The 17,397-nt window shown below is 37.1% G+C and overlaps 1 protein-coding gene across 2 annotated transcripts in view; it reads left to right on the top strand.

The window, feature by feature from the left end:
• ENPP3 (ectonucleotide pyrophosphatase/phosphodiesterase 3) overlaps positions 1-17,397 on the top strand; it is an 87,665-nt gene that overhangs the window by 57,378 nt on the left and 12,890 nt on the right. For both annotated transcript variants that reach the window (XM_082406364.1, XM_082406363.1), the window contains 5 exons: positions 5,112-5,175; positions 7,176-7,263; positions 8,584-8,762; positions 10,500-10,551; positions 12,155-12,309. In XM_082406364.1, coding sequence (XP_082262490.1) covers positions 5,112-5,175; positions 7,176-7,263; positions 8,584-8,762; positions 10,500-10,551; positions 12,155-12,309 — 538 coding nt within the window. The remainder of the gene's footprint in view (positions 1-5,111; positions 5,176-7,175; positions 7,264-8,583; positions 8,763-10,499; positions 10,552-12,154; positions 12,310-17,397) is intronic.

The raw sequence follows: 17,397 nt of genomic DNA, 5'->3' as shown, positions 1-17,397 counted from the left end.
AGGAAGAAGGCTGACTGTCGCAGAGATTATCAGTACCAGCACATTCTTAACCACTGAGACCACTGTGGTCTCCTTTAGGTGGCAGACAGGATATAAAGATGGCCTCAGTTGTCTCACAGGCTGGTAATGAGTAATTGATTAGATAGCTCTTTAAGATCTTTGTCACCTTTGTGGTTTTTCTGAAAGAGCATGCTTATGGCTGTAAGGCCAAGCTAACCAATGAGTTGTAACATTTCTTTTTTTCTAGTTATAATTGTAATTCATATTGATCATTGAGCATTTGCAAAATATAAGGCCATTTTGAGAAAATATAAAGCATTCTGAATCATTCTATCCCCAAATAACCAATTAACTAATTGACTCAACAAAATGTTATTGATGCTTGCTATGTGTGTACCAAACCCTGTTCAAGGCATCTGGGATACAGAAATTATTCCTGCCCTCCTTGTCAAATGGAAAAGCCTGATAATAAGCCAGTAAACAAATAAATACACACTATCTGGTAGTTTAACTCGCATTCCCTATTTTTGTATTTTATTCCAGTATTTTTTCCAATGCATAAGTGGATATAAACAGAAGATATGTTTAATAAAGGAAGAGGAGACAAAGGAAGAGAGGAAGTTGGGCTCTAACATAATAAATGTGTGCAGGATGAGGAAATGGAGATTTGGTAGAGTCTATTCTCTGAGATAACAGGAAAGCCAAGCAGTGCATCGCTAGACCAGGGAGCGTGCAGTTTAACACGTGGCCACTAGATGACACTAGCCTTTCTTCTTGGAATTGGAGTTTCAGAGCCCTTTGGCTCAGTAGGCTGTCCTGTGGGTCAGGACAGCATTCTCTAAAAGAAGATTAAATTACGTGAGATAAATTAAGCTTTACTAACGTTAAATATATAAGATTTTTAGTAGTGTGTGTATGTCATATATAAATGTGAGTGAGTTCTCCAAATATTTACTGTTAAAGGTATGAGATCAAAGGAGTTAGGAGACCAATGGTACAAAATGAGAAGGTGCCCATCAGTTCAACGACATGGACTATGGGTTATAGAAGGAGAGCCCAGCCACCAGGATACCTCTGGGTTTCACACATTAATACTCAGTCTCAAATTGTGAGCTTTGTACATTTACTAGCTAGCAGTCAGATGTAAATAGAGCAGCAGCCCCAGAGTTCAAGCCCCGGCTCCGCACCTAGTTTATTGTGAGAACTTGCACAGATGAATATCTCAGGTCTTCATCTGTCTCATCTGTAACACAAGACGAACCTGGTTTTACTAATCTCTTGCTATTCATATACAACGTAAACTAACTTACATCAGAAGAAATGCTGACTACAGCCCCAATCAGAGCAACAGGAAGTCTCATCTGATTAAGTCCTGAGTGTATTCTATCTCCAGCCCTTAACACATGAGTCTCAGGCTACCTATTTTCTAAGTTAAAATATGTCATCTTTAGTTATAATGTTCAATATTTGATAACTAGATTCCCTGTTCAAAATTATAGCAAATTTCATCATTTAGTGTAATCTATTTTCCTCCTTCTCCTCCTTATTTTGCCCTTTATAAAATGTGTTAGATTTTACTAATTTGGGGAAACCCAATTATTTGAAACTAGTTGAAGTAATGTTAAAGTTCCCTTTTAGATAACATGAATAATAGCTTTTTATGTTATGATTGGAAACTGACAAACCATCAGTTTGTCCAGGCACGTTTCTGAGAAATGGAGATAGACACAGTTCCCACCCGAAGGATCTTCACCCAGGGAGGGAGGATGGCAACAGTTATAATCAGGTGTAACAACTGTTGCACTGGGATCAAGTACAAGGCACAAGGAAACAAAAAGAGTGATTTCACACCCCAGGTGCGGATGCCAGAGAATGTCAGAGAACGCTTCCTCGTGGGTGTGATTCCTGCTCTGGGTTTTGAAGGCTCAGGATGGGTTAGGCTAAATGCTGTCACATAAGTGGGTCTCCCTGTGCAGTTGTCTAGTCTGTGCATTGTACAGAGGCACTCAACCAAGGAGACGAGTGGGAGTGGGAATCTAACCCTTGTTCCGCTCACCAAGCCTGGACAGGCTGTGTCTGCAGAGGAGAAGGACCCCTTTTCCTTACTGGAAGGCACCCCTCTGCTTGCCACGCCTTGAGCACTGCCAGGCTGTGTCTTCTCAGAGGTGCTTCTTTCTCTGAATGCTCTGCTCAGAGCAGTGGAGCACCTTTTTTTTTTTAATTATTTTTTTATATTTATTTTTGGTTGCATTGGGTCTTCGTTGCTGCACTCTGGTTTTCTCTAGTTGTGGCGAGCGGGGGCTACTCTTCATTGCGATGCGCAGGCTTCTCATTGCAGTGGCTTCTCTTGTTGTGGAGCACGGGCTCTAGGCACACGGGCTTCAGTAGTTGTGGCTCGCGGGCTCTAGAGCACAGGCTCAGTAGTTGTGGCGCACAGGTTTAGTTGCTCCGCGGCATGTGGGATCTTCCCGGACCAGGGCTCAAACCCGTGTCTCCTGCATTGGCAGGCGGATACTTAACCACTGCGCTACCAGGGAAGTCCCTTTTTTTTTTTTTTTTAAGTCAGTAGCAGCTCTGGGGCAAGGAAAGGTAGAAACAGAGGGTCAGGTTTCCAGGCGGAGGGACTAGATTCCATGAATTGCAAGTAGTTCGGTTTTGCTAGAGCACCTAGTGAATAAAGCTGCCTTCATTCAGGTCCTCCTGCATGAAGGACCTTATCTGTCAGGACTAAGGAGTGTGACTTTGTGAAAAGAGTAGGAGACCACTGGGAGATACAAGGTGGCTGGAGGTGAATATATTGGGATTTGCATTTCTGAGAGCTCACTCCAGCTGCCATATGGAGGAGGATGGTCAAGCAAGTGGCAGGGAGGCCAGTTAGAAAGATGTGTTGTGACCCAGTCTTCAGCGTGATGACAGCCCCAAGGGAGCTGTGGAGCTGTAGGGGATGGTAAAACTAGTCAGCACACTATTGGGAAAGTATGGTGAACTTATGCCTCAGATTTTCCAGGATAGTACCAGTTCATTATATTCTGTCTTCCATTTGTACTCATTAAAACATATGTTTCCATTTCCGGCAGGGACATATAGGGTTAAATACAATTAGGGGTGTGTGTATGTGTACGAGTTATGTGGGAAGATTTTGGAGTTCAGAGCCAGGATAACCAATTCAGGTCAGATCTAGCTTAGAATGGTGGCAGTAGAGGAAAGTGAGAGAAATGTGACAGGTACGACAGAGAAAGATAGGAGTTGGCAACTAACTGGGTATCAGGAGAGAAGTCTTGCTTATTGCCCATGTGTGTCATGTCCCAGCTGTGGCAGAGAAACGGGGCCTTAATTTTGACTTTATTAATTAGACATGGAGAAGATAAAAAAGATTTGTTCCAAAAGATTTTAGATAGTACTTGGAAGTTGAGCTAAGTTATGAAAGATAAAATCAACTCATCTTTTCCAAGTGCCAGCTTCCATTTTTCCATATGTAATTTCCAGAGCCAAATTAATGGTTGGAAAGCTTGAATGTGAGCAATTAGAAAAGCAGACTTCTAAAGTTTTCACTTGGAAAGCAATAAAAAATAGAGGTTTTTTCTAACCATATTTTTATCTTTTGCTTCCAAATATGGTTTTGTAATACCAAAGTTTTCTAATGAAGATGGGTTAGGGGCTGGAAATATAAAAACAAACCAACAAAAACTAGATTTATCTGAAAACAGAAAGATAAATAAAGGATCAATTTTAGGAAATTTACCAATGGCTTAGTTCAAAAGACCTTTCCTTTCTTTCATTAATGAATACTCTAGTTCCCCACACAGAATTTAAAACTTAACTATCCTCAATCAAATAGCTCCAGTAATCTTGGGGAACCAAATATCTATGGAATAAGTATAAAAATATTTCTTAGAACAAGTTTTACCTCATACCAACAATTTTATTGGCATTAACTAAGATGACATGAACTGACACCTTAGAGTAACTGAACTTAAAGCCCCTATCAAAAGGACTACTCTTGCTTTCCCCATTCTAGGTGGTACTTAGTTTCTCCTTTCTTCCCTCTATTGGGTAGACTTGAGTGTGGCCTGGTGAATTTTGTGATTTATTTTTATTTTTTTATTTAAGCTGAGTGAGAATCAGTTATGAATTTTTTTAAAGTTGATTTTTTAAGACACTAAAGTCCTGCTCTCAATTAACGTTACAATGTAAAAAACAAAAACTGTGCGTGTGTGTGTGTGTGTGTGTGTGTGTGTGTGTGTGTGTATTTGCCCAGGGGTTGGGAGCTGGGGATTGGGGAAACAAATGAGAGAAAATTTTTAAGGCCAACACTTGGAAATATTAGTCTTTTTCCCTTTAGGGACCTAATTTGAACCAGTATAACATTATTGCTTTAAAAAAATCTAGGTTCCTTTATCACTATTTTGTTTTCAAGTATAAAAACTAACTACATATAAAATTGCTAATGCTGCTCAATTCAAAGACTAAAGTGTGGAAACGTAGGCAAAATACAAATGAATTAAATTTGAAAAGTCTTTCAAGTAATAGAACAACAACCTCTGGAAGAAAATCCCAAAAGTTAAAAATAAACTCTGACTTTACAGAATATACTGGCTTTTCCTTTCCAAGTATTATAATTAACTTGCCCTGAGTATTCTCTATTCATATTTTCATATTATTTCCCTAGACATCTCTGACATAAAATAGGAATGGATATTTTTTCCCAGTTCCAAAGATTTATTTTTAAAGCACTGAAATGCTTAACATAATATATTAATCAAACTACTCTTAATCACACAGACATGGATGTGTAAAGGTACAGTAAGCCCAAAGACAAATTTTTTAAAAAATCCATGCCTTTGTATATCCTTCTCTTAATGTTTAAAAGTCAAATACTTTTGAATTCTATTTATAGATGCTGGAATTCTCCTTCCTTCTCTCCTACCACTCTCTTTGTTCCTCTGTGGCTCTGAATTTGAGCATGAAAATAAATATATTTATGCTGTTGTTGACAGAAAATTTTACTTATATAAAAGGAGAGGCTACATCAAAATCCATTAAAGCTCAGTTTGCAATAAGGTCTCATATCAATAAATTGGTCAGAGTGTAATAATATTATTTCTTTATAGGACTAAAGCATTTTCCTGTGGAGGAGGCAACCATGGTTATAACAATGAGTTTAAGAGCATGGAGGTAACTTACTGCTTTTTTTTTTTCAAAACAAATATTTATTGAGCACCTGCTTTGTGACGGGCAATGTTCAGGACTCTTGAATACCTTTGTGAACAACACAGATAAAGACCCCTGCCCTCATGAAGTTTTTATTCTAACAGGTGGACATAGACAATTGGCATAACAAAGCAATGTATGGTTGGTATGTTAGGAGATAAGTGCTATGGGAAATAAAGAAAAAGTAAAGCAGAGTAGGTGGAAATTGGGGGTGTTTGGGGGTGACGTGGGGGCAGAGTGCAACTTTAAATAAGATGGAGATGGTAAGATTCATTGAGATGACGGCTGAGCAGAGACTTGAAGAAGGTGCAAGAATTAACCTTTCAAGTATCCAGGGGACAGGTGTCCAAGGCAGAAGAAACAGCCAGTGTCAAGGGCCTAAGGTGGGAACGTGTCTGATATGTTGGAGGTGAGAGAACTTTTGTTAGGCTGTTAGGATATTAGACCATGGCTGCAGCTGATTGGAGAGGAAAGAGGGAGAGTTAGTTGGATATGTTAAATTCAAGATATTTATTAGACATGCAAGTGGAGATGTTACATATAGGCAATTAGAGAGTCTACCTAAAGGGATAAAAAAATTGAGTTTTGGGCATATAAATTATTTCGAAGATATGTGACTAGATAATATTCTCAGGGACTGAGCGTAGGTGGAGAAGAAAAGCAAGTACTGAGCCTTAAGCACTTTTCTTTGAAGAGATTGGGAGACAAAGAGTTACTAGCAAAGAGACCTGGGAGTAGAGCCAGTGAGGGAAGAAGAAAACCAGGAGAGTGTGCTGTCCTTGGAGCCCAGGGAGGAAACTATTTGAAGGAGCCCATGAGTAAAGTGTAGCCAATATTCCCCCCTAGGTAAAGCTTCATGATTTTGCAACCTGATTGTCTTACCTAGTTCCGTTTGTCACACACACACACACACACATACACACACACACACACACACACACATGCCCCTTTCCAAAGAAAGAAAAATGTGTTAAGCTCTCTATGAATATACTACGTCTTAACATTGTCATGATGAATTATGTCTCTTTGTAAATACTTGAGAAGTTTCTGGAGACAGCATCCTTCTCTATTAATTAGGGTACTATTTGATAATTGAGTTGATTACTACAAGAAAAACCTATGCCTCCAATTCTTTGCTGATTATCTTGGGAAAATATATATGTGTATATTTATATTCCTGTTGCCCGAAAAGAATTTTGCCTATCCATGTTTGATACTGTTCTTCTAGATATTTAGAATCTAAAACAAATTAGATCTGTTATAAGTAATATAATTAAGTTACCTTTAATTATTTAAACATAAATAAAAATATTTAGGTCTCTTCATCCCAAAAGTAAATGGGAGATGTCTTTGAGAAATCAGTGGGCAAGTATAAGGTGTACAAAAATATTTAATGCTTAGAAATGTCAACATTTTTTGTCATGTAGTAGTAACATATGTGAACAATGATAAGAAAGGAGTATAAAAAGAATATATGATGTTGTATGATGAATTTCTAATTTCTGTTGTCCAGATGTTGTAGAATTGTGCTGGCATCGGTTGTCCACTGTTGCGTGTATTCTCCTAGTCTGTTGACATAGGAGGTGCTATGGAAGCAGGTGGATTTAGAAGTAAACACAGTATGGATTATATCTGATTGGACTTGGTACAACATCTCAGGTGGAAATGTTGCAAAAATCATTTTCGAATCTGGAAAGCAACCAATATTTTACGATAACTATAAATGGAGTATTTAAAAATCGTGAATCACTATATTGTACACCTGTAACTTATAATATTGTACAGCAAATGTACTTCAATAATAAAAAAAAATCATACTGTTAAAAAAAAAATCTGGAAAGGAATTCTTAAAGAGGCTTAAGATACAAATAGAAGAGCTGTTAGAAAAAGAAAATTGTGTCTCTTGCAACATCTGTTTTTGAGATTACATGGCATCTAGTAATAGGTGTACTATTACCGCGTAGGCTATCTTTCTGGCACATGGACCCAGTTTTAAACAGCAGACTGAAGTTGAACCATTTGACAATATTGAAGTCTATAACCTAATGTGCGGTAAGTATACCTATATAACTTCAACAATCATATGTGAATTGAGTTTTAAAAATATGAATTTTGAAGTTGGTGATAAATTGAATCCCAGAAGTAGATGCTCTGTCCTAAGGAGACGGCAAGTAGAAAAGATGAGGTAGAATTATTTACTATTCAGAATTATTTAGCGGTAAATGTGAGTTCTTTTCGTTTTGTTTTGTTTTAGTAATGATAAACATTGGACCCTGGGAGACCAACTTTTCTGTTAGTTAGTTACTACATGAAAATTTAATTTAATAGAACTTAGATAAATAAAATTACACTTCCAACTTTTCAGAGCAGGGATAACATAGCAAAAAACAGAAGTATTTTCTTGTAATTACAGAGAGAAAGCTTCTGGAATAAAAGGATGGTAAAAAAGTCCTATTTGGATCGACACATTACACTCAATGTTAAAAAACCGTAAAGAATTAGAGTTTTGGGGAATCTAACCTACCTTCCTGCCTATGTGCTCACCTCAGACCACACATCATTTAGCTAGGCAAGGCAATGAATTGAGTTGCAATTTCACCTTTAGCTATAGGAATCTGGGAACATAAGTAGCTCATAGTTGTCACTCTTAATCTTGCCACTGGCCTGTAGTAATTGAATGTAACTTAGAGACCAAAGAGTATCCACTTAAAAATAATGTGTTGTAGCATTAACTTAAATTCTTTGTTCCCAAGGCTGAGTTTGTGGTCAGGGCTACTGGCCCTTTCCAGGAAAAGTTTAAAAAGAACTAGTTAGGATTGCAGTTCTAGGAGAGATCTCTTTGGTAGTCCTCAGCAGGAGCCACTTACCAGGCTATGTTTGTGCAATATTTGTATGTTCTGTTTTTATAGGAAAAACTATAAAAAGTTCTCTAAATTTTAAGCAAAATTCACTAGTTGAATACTTTAAAAGTATCTGTACTTATTTTCCTATAATTAAATAAATATACTACAAGTAAGATTGTAAATTATCTAAGTTCTTTAAACTTGTTTTTACTAAAAGTATAGCTTTTTTATGCTAGAAAACCATGACATGCTTAAGGCACAAAGTGATCATTTAAGCAAAGATGCTTTTCTCTGGAGGAACAGAAACAGTTCATAAACATTCCTGTGGCTCATTTACAGCAACTGTTCCTATTTTCTAGAAAGACTAGGTATGGAAATTGGGAGGGGAGGGGGAAGCTGCTAAACTGAATGGTGTATGCAGCAGAATTTATTAAAGGAAGTGAACACTAAGTGTTTGTTTTCTCCCATCTTCTGCATAGATGTTGTTGCCTTCTAATTTAAAACTACTCTGAATTTAATTTTTAAACAGATCTTCTACACATTCAACCAGCACCAAACAATGGTACCCATGGTAGTTTAAACTATCTTCTGAAGGTGCCTTTTTATGAACCATCTCATGCAGAGGAAGTGTCAAAGCTTTCTGTTTGTGGCTTTACTGTTCCATTGCCCACAGATACTCTAGGATGTTCATGCCCCGGGCTACAAAATGTAAGTAATAACTTCATGTATCCATAAGAATGTAAAGGGGCAAACTCATCTATAACCAGAGTAGCTAACAACCAGGTTTGTGTCCTAGCTCAGATATTTACTAAGAGAATATGTGGTTTCTCTGAACCTTATCTGGAAATGAGAGGAACATTGTAAGATTAAGTATGTGAATATGTTTTGTAAACTGGAAAGCACTATTTGGCAATTGTTAACCCATGGTGAGCTAACTGTCCTTAATCGTTCAAAACAGTGGAATCCTGGGGCTCTCTTTGATTTCCCTCATAAACCATCTCTCTTACAGCTTAAGAATCAGATGGTCATACTCGGTTATTTCAGAGCAGAAATAGCTGGCGGGGGCAGGGACTGAGATGGGGCATGTGACACACCCACTAGGGTAGGTGCTCCGGAGGCTGCTCAGCAGGAAGCCTAGCATTTAAAGTGGGAGGTATCCTTTTGGGTAGCAGTGAAGAACCCTTTGATCAGAGGACGCTTGGAGGCTGGCTGACAAACAGTCGGCATTGGGAAGGTCTCTTTAGTGGATCAGATGCCCAGCTGAGTTCAGGAGCAGGATTTCAGATCCCAGGAGACTCTCAACCAGGTGAGATTCCAGCGCTAAGAGGGGTCTCCCAAAGGCCAGCAATCAGAACAGGAGCTCAGAATGCAAGGACCAAGCCCCGCTGTGAGAATTAAAGCACATGGGTGGGGCTGGGATATCGGAATGGAATTGGAGCCCACTATCCGGCGTCCATCAAGCTAAAACTAATGTCAAGGTACATTTGATGCCAAGTTCCAAGGGTGGTTGTAAAGCTAAATAAACACCAGCTGCCTCAGGTAAGAATTGTTTCTTAGAGCCAGGGGACATGGAAGACTTTCCATTCTCTGATCCTCAAAATAACATCATTTCACAGAAATAAATGCATAAGTAAATTACCAACCAAAAAAGATTTAAAGGGGCAAAAGTCTAAACTTCCCACTAAAAATCAAATCCATCCTGAAGATCAGAGTAAAGGTGTGGGTTTCCTACTGCTCCAGATAACCTCAATGGAACCACTATTTAAAGTAATCATAATAAATATTACAAAGTGGGTGTTTTCTTCCCCACTTTAGAGATAAGGAGGGCTCCGAAAAGTTAGGTAAATTGTCCAATGTCACAGAAGCTTGGTCTATGTGACTGAAAACCCCAAGTTCTTCTCTGTAAGGAAGGTCCCTTCCTGCTCAGAGTGTGGTCCCAGGATCAGCATCTGCATCAATTGCAAGCTCGTTGGAGATCCAGAATCTCAGGCCCCAGTAAGCTTGGGCTTACACTGAATCAGAATGTACATTTTAGCAAGACTCTCAAGGGAGTTGCGTGTGTGTGTGTGTGTGTGTGTGTGTGTGTGTGTGTATATATATATATATATATATATATATATATATATATATATATTGAAGCTTCAAAAACCCAGGGATGTTGTCATCCAAGCTTAGTAGTTGATTCCAGCTATGGTCAGAATGATATGCCCCATTATCAATTACATCTTTGCATACTCCCACACAAAAAATGTATTCCTGGCAGTAGCAATGTCTCTATATTTCTGAGTTAGTGGCAGAACTGGAATTTAAACTCAAGTTAGTCTGGCTTTTTTGTTCCATAGTAAAACATTCATGTGACTACTGCAGAAATAATCTCGATCACCTTTTAAAACATGTGTTGTTACTATGATTCACTTTCTCCCCGTCTCCCACGTTATCTTGCAGAATGCTGACCTTGAACGCGTGAATCAAATGCTAAATCTCACCCAAGGTGAAAGTAAGTCAATAGAAAGCGTGTTAAGTCTTCGATGTTTAGACCTAACAAAATACCATATTGCCTTTTGAAGGTTCTCCAAAATAAGCTTACAGGTCCTTTTGAACATAAAGATTTTCTTGCCAATATACAAGAGGGAAAAATACCCCAGATCTAATAACAACAGTAGCAGCATGGAATAGTTATGATGGTCCCAAGCACACAACAATTCCTTGAAATGGTGGTGCGTTGTCTACAGTTCCCTATTCACTTTTTTAGATGTGAAGAGACAAACTGCCTGGGTTTAAGTCCTATGTCTACTGTTTCCCCTCTGTGTAACCTGGGCCAAATTACTTAACCTCTCTGTGGCTCAGTCTCTTCATTTATAATAATGGTACTCACCTCACGTAATTGAAAAGATTAAAAGAGTTAATCCATGACATGTACACACTGCTATATTTAAAATAGATAACCAACAAGAACCTACTGTATAGCACAGGAAATGCTACTCAGTATTCTGTAATAACCTAAATGGGAAAAGAATTTGAAAAAGAATAGATACATGAATATATGTATAACTGAATCACTTTGCTGTACACCTGAAACTAACACAACATTGTTAATCAACTATGCTCTGACATGAAATAAAAATTTTAAAAAAAGAGCTAACCCATGGAAAGAATGTAGAACAGTGTCTGCCCTGGAGTAATATTATTATTACCTGTTATCCCTTTTATTTTTTTACTTTAAAAAATTTTTAACTGAAGTATAATTGACGTATAACATTATATTAGTTTCAAGTGTACCATATCATGATTCAATATTTGTATATATTGCAAAATGACCACCACAATAAGTCTAGTTAATATCTGTCCCCATACATAGTTATAAAAATTTTTTTTTCTTGTGATGAGGATTTATAAGATTTACTCTCTTAGTGACTTTCAAATGTGCAATACTGTGTTATTAACTACAATCAACCTGTTATCTTTCAAGTATTCTTGTACTGAACTCTCTAGGCCTGTTTCATCATTGTAAAATGGAAATACCTACTTTTAGAGTTGTTAGGAAGACTAAATGAGTTAACATATGTGTGTACTTAGAATGGTGCCTGGCACACAGTAAGAGTTCAGTAAATACGTCGGCTGTTTTGACAATCTTCTTATAATTTACTGAGTGTTATTCCATGGCATGAATACCCTGCACGTTTTTTAACCATCAGTAATTGGTGGAATTTAGACTAATGGCAGACAATTAAAAATGAATAAATACAGTAGGCATACTTTTAATAAAATTCCAATTTCTTTCCTAGGACAATTACTAAAGAAGTCATCTTTGTTATAAAGTATGTGCTTTTGATTTTAAGGTTTTATCTCTTCGAATATGTCTTGTGAACTGTTAGCTGTTTAGCTAAATAATTTATCTAAGCCTTAGTTTTATAATTTTTAGAATGCAATAATAACACCTACCTCATAGGGTTGTTGTAAGACTTAAAAGAGGTTAAATATGTAAAATAGTTATCAGAGTACCTGGAAAATAATAATCCATCAGAGATGGGTAGTTACTATACATAGAAACATTTGCTAATTTTCACAAACATTTTTATTTTATGTTATTTTTATTTTAGTAACAACAACAAAGAAACTAAACTTGCCATTTGGAAGGCCCAGGGTTATACAGAAGAACAAGGAACACTGTCTTCTTTATCACAGGGAATATATCAGTGGATTTGACAAAACTAGCAGGATGCCCCTTTGGAGTTCATATACAGTCCCTAAACCGGTAAGTTCCTGTGTCCATTGATTCACGCAGGCTGGAAAGAAATTGTAGTTCTTTACTATACTAAAAGTTGAATTCTGATTTGCAGTAGAGATCCCAAAGGGAGCTCAACGGGCCTGTGGCTTGTATTGATAAGACAATGTCCCAGGTTTTACTTACAAGTACTTGTAGGTGCTACATGGGTGCAAAAGAGGAATGCATTGTGTTTTGCCTGGAGAAAGCAGAGTGTTTACAGGCCAACTGCTAATTGGTATGGCAGGCAGAAAAAAAGATTTCAAAGAGAAGCAACAGGAAGTACAGAGGCACACACTTCATTTGGTATTTCCCAAGTATATGGTGGGTGCACCTAAAAGGTGATGGTAACTAAGTTATAAAGGGTTTTGTTATTTAGTTGATTACTTTAAAACACTATACTATCTGCTGTGTACCGTGGTAGGCACAGTAAACACAATGTGAATAAGAGGTAATCCTTCCCTAAAGGATCTAGCACTCTAAGAAGCCAGGCTAGCCTTACATGTATAGGTGTCCTAGGTTACAGGTCTCTGCAGATTGAGGTTGAGAATCCAATTGTTTAAATCCTCTTACCTCTTTCACTATCTGGCAAACTCCTTTTCAATTAATGTCACCGGGACAATTGGCTACCATAAGAAAAAGAAATATTCGATCCCTGCTTCACACCACATACAAAATTAAATTGATGGTGAATTTATAGACCTAAATGTGAACAGCAAATCCATATTTTCCTTTGTGTATATCTTTATGACCTCAGGATAGGGAGGGATTTCTTAGGACACAGAACAACAACAAAAACAAAAATTACATAGAGGAAATTGATTAATTTACTACATTAACATTAATGTGTGACAAAAAAAATGAAGTTATGGGTGGGACAATATATTTGCACTGCATATGAGAAACAAGGGATGAGTATACAGAATACTAATTAGGATCCAGAATGGCTAGTCAATTTCTACCAATAAACAAGAGAATGGCAAGCATCTTACTTAATAAATGGGCAAAGGATATGAACCAAACAATTGAAACTTATTAGCAATCAGGGAAATGTAAATTAAAGCAAAAATCAAAGTCTGCCAAAAATCAGCCCAAACATTCCTTCATGGCAGGAATTTTTTTTTTTTTTTTAACATCTTTATTGGAGTATAATTGCTTTACAATGGTGTGTTAGTTTCTGCTGTATAACAAAGTGAATCAGTTATACATATGCATATGTTCCCATATCTCTTCCCTCTTGCGTCTCCCTCCCTCCCACCCTCCCTATCCCACCCCTCTAGGTGGTCAGAAACCACCGGGCTGAATGGTTGTATTTAATGTATTCCCCAGCACAATACCGCTGCCCAGTAAATGGTTATTGAGTGAATGCATTAGATAAATTAATCCCAACCATTATTTTTAAAGAACTAAAGATGAAGCAGTACTTCCAACCAGAAGGGTAAATAAATATTCAGGAAGCTGTTTTTGTAGAGAAAATCTTAGTATTTTAGATACAAAGATTCTGATGACAAACCCCTACCTATTACTGTTCTTGTTAAGGGTACAGATCTTCCATCTCTTTTTATGGAAAGGAAATGATTGGTTGTATCCAGTTTATTTACTCTTCTTGTTCCAATTCAAGATTTCTGGAATAAGCATATTTTCCCACTACTAATTATGGCTTTATGTGTTCTGAAAGTCAACTCTCCCGCTGACAATGGTTTAATTGTGGTCAGTGGTAGGAGAGCACTAATGTTGTTTTCCAATGTGGGCAAATATTTTACAAAGTTACCTGAGTTCATATGTATGGCTAACGGCAACATCACTTTCTTAATATGCACAGTGTTCCGTTGTCTGTGATTTTCTTCAACATGCTATGAAGCATACTATGAAACAATAATATGAAGTTATTTATTCCTTAAAATAATTTCTATTTTGTTTTTGATTTTGAGAGGGGCAGTATATTCAAGGCCAGTTTTATTATTCTATTCTCTATTTTGAAAAGTCCAGGTACCAGGGATTCTGTGGCGTTAAGGGGAATGTTTATGTTTTTAATACTTTCCCCTGCTGTCTTGCATTCCTGAATTTATATGAGCTTTAGCGGAAACCAAAGGCAGAGAGATTTCAAGTGGGCTCAGACTAAGAGTTTAGTACAATTTTTTTTTTGTTATTGTTTTAAAACTAGCTTCTTTGTGACTCAAAGTTCCTGTCCTTTCACAGATCCCACAGAACCACTTGTGTATTTCTCTGTCCATGTGAGAGGATGGAATTCTAGCAATTTTCTGCTTTCTAATTCAGAAATTACTCTGTTAGTATGTCGTGGTTCAAGAAAATTACATACAAGGATGTTTTGAGATTCACATAGAAATGTTGTAAATCAGCTCTGTGTTTGAAAAATCAGACTTTAAATAAGCACTTTTTGGAGCATGGACCCAATTGGCTTGTGTCTTTAAGTTTTACGGAACTTTTGTTTTTCTGTGGTTTTGGTGGGTTTTCTAATTGTTGTTGTTGTTATTATCTCAGAAGAGTTTGGGGGAAGTAGTTGTGATTTGAAATCACGGTCCTACAGCAATTGCTTCAAAACCATTAAGGTTGATCAGACTGTATAAGGGTTTTGCTTCTGGCCCTCCTCAGTAGGAAGATGAGAATTGTTTTTTCTGTTGCTAGGTGGAAAATTAAAAATAATACCAAGAATTACAATTATTTAGCATATCTAATTCAGAAATTGAGTATGAAGTCGAAGGGCTTTTTCAGAGAAGAAAATCTAGTACACTTTGAAAAATCTCTCCCTCTCTCTCTATATATACATATGTATATATTGCCCATAACTAAATTTTTACAAAGTCTTTTTTGTTTCTAAAGCTTGTTAGCACTGATATTGTAAATTATGACCCAAATGTGTTTTCTGAGTCTTTAAAAACTAGGGACATTATTGTGTATTGCAAAAGGTTTTTTTTGTTTTTTGAACTATAAGAAATATTTTTCCCTATAGAAAAAAATCACGACCAGAAAAATAATTTAAACGTGTGTATAATTATTATCCTTACCGTAAGGCAAGATCACAATTATCCAATCTTCAAATAAATACGTTTTAGCTTTGACATTCAGTCTACAGATAAGGAGAGTCTATATAACTTCAATAAAAATAGTTTTATCCCTTGTTTAAGTTCTATTTTGTCTCCATGCCAGACTAGAAATGAAAGTATCTCACTTTCCTGTCTGTGCTTATCATCTACTTCCCTTGAAGAATTTTGAGAGCTAGAGTTCAGATTTCATCTGAGTGTCTGAATTCTATTTATTGTTTTCCTGACTTTCTATCCCCTGGCTTAAAAAACTCTAAGGAACTCTGAACAGATGGAAGGATGAAACTATTTGTGTGTGTGTGTGTGTGTTTGTCTGTGTCTGTGTCTGTGTCTGTGTGTGTCTGTGCGTGTATCTGTGTCTGTAGGGGAGTAGTGGGGTGGTAAGGTGGTAGTTCACTATGCCTTTTCTCAAGAGCCCAAGATTCAGAAATGATGTGACTAGACCTCCCCTCCATCCTTCTAGAGAGCTGCCTACTGCCTGATCTCACCTTTATAAAGGAGGCCATACCCTGTCTTTCCCAGTCTTGATGTCCTTATATTTGGGGGTTCAAGTTTGATATATAAGAAACACATCTAAGATTTTCAGTTAGCAGAAAACGTGTAACTTTTTTTAGTACTTTCTGACTAAAGCCATCCTGGTCCTTTTCTCCCAACCCAAAGTCTATGCCACTTTGAGAAAACAGTAAACATTTTGCCCAACTGAATTGTTTGAGCACAACTTCCATAGCTGCAGGCTCATTAAAATTACAATAAACTTCCCTCCTTAAGATTTTTATAATTTTAACTATTGAATATAGGCATTTCACTTTCCTTATATTATGGAAAATGCATCAATGGCTACATTCATGTATTATATATTTCTTCAAGTAAAATGGTGTGTGGTAGGAAACATCAACTCACAATATTCTGGGTGTCTATAGGGCTGACTGGGTCAGCTGTCAATCTCCCTAGTTCTCCCACTTTGCATCGTCTCTATGTGCCCCTTTACACCAAGTGAAGAAACCTGGTCATTCAGAATTGTTCACTATCTGTTTTTGAAAGAATATAAACAAATGTTTTTAGCTTTCTAGTATCTGCACCAGAAGGAGAATGAAATAAATGGTGGGAGCGGATACACTGCATCTAATACTAATATCTTCATATTTCTTGGTCTACTCCTTGTTTTGGTGACTATATCACTGAGGAGCTTCCTAAGAAAGGAAGAAGAGAAGATACATATTTGAGACTTTGTGCATCTCAAAATGTTTTTATTCTATCTATATGCTTAATTGATGGCTTAGCTTTAGAATTTTAGAAACAGTTTTTCTTCAAAATTAATAGGACATTAGACTTCTAATGTGTTTATATGTGCCTTCCCTTTTTCCATCTCTTGTCTTTAATTCACTTTTTGAGAAATATCTGCAATTTCATCTTCTAGAGCTTATTGAAAATTTTATTTCTGCTGTCATATTTTTTTTTTTTTTTGCTGTCATATTTTTAAATCCCAAGAGCTCTTTCTGTTATCTCTTTCCTTTCTAAATGCTTTCTGCTCTTTCTCTATGGGTGCCATACGTACTCTCATCTCTCTGAGAAGTGAGTTTTCTTCTGCTGTCTGTATTGTCTCTTTTTCTTCTTCGTTCCTCTCCCCAACCCCAATGCATATCTCGTGGCCCTTGGCTGTCAGCTCATATTTTAAGGGCGAGGCACTAAGCTACAGGGCTGAGTTTGCCAGCTGATAGGCTTCATTATATGTTAATCAGGAGGAGAACCAGACATTTTGTTGGGGACTCCCAATTGTATCTCGTTTTCTTTTCAGGCTGGTTTGTTTTTCAAAGAAAGGACACTTCTCATGTGAACCAACATACACGGGGGTGATGAGACTGGAGGGAATCTTACCATTCAGTACATAGATTTTAAAATTTAATTCCATTGCTTTCATCTGCTTTCCAGGGTGCCTTGTGTCCTTTAGTCTGGTTGTCTCTTTGGATCAACCTCCCCAGTGAGTAAAGCCTCTGTCTGGCCTCTTTTACAGACTTTC

Source organism: Balaenoptera borealis, assembly GCF_965194805.1.
Source record: "Balaenoptera borealis genome assembly, chromosome: 9".
NCBI classification, from domain to species: Eukaryota; Metazoa; Chordata; class Mammalia; order Artiodactyla; family Balaenopteridae; genus Balaenoptera; species Balaenoptera borealis.
This window is presented reverse-complemented; position numbering and strand designations above follow the sequence as displayed.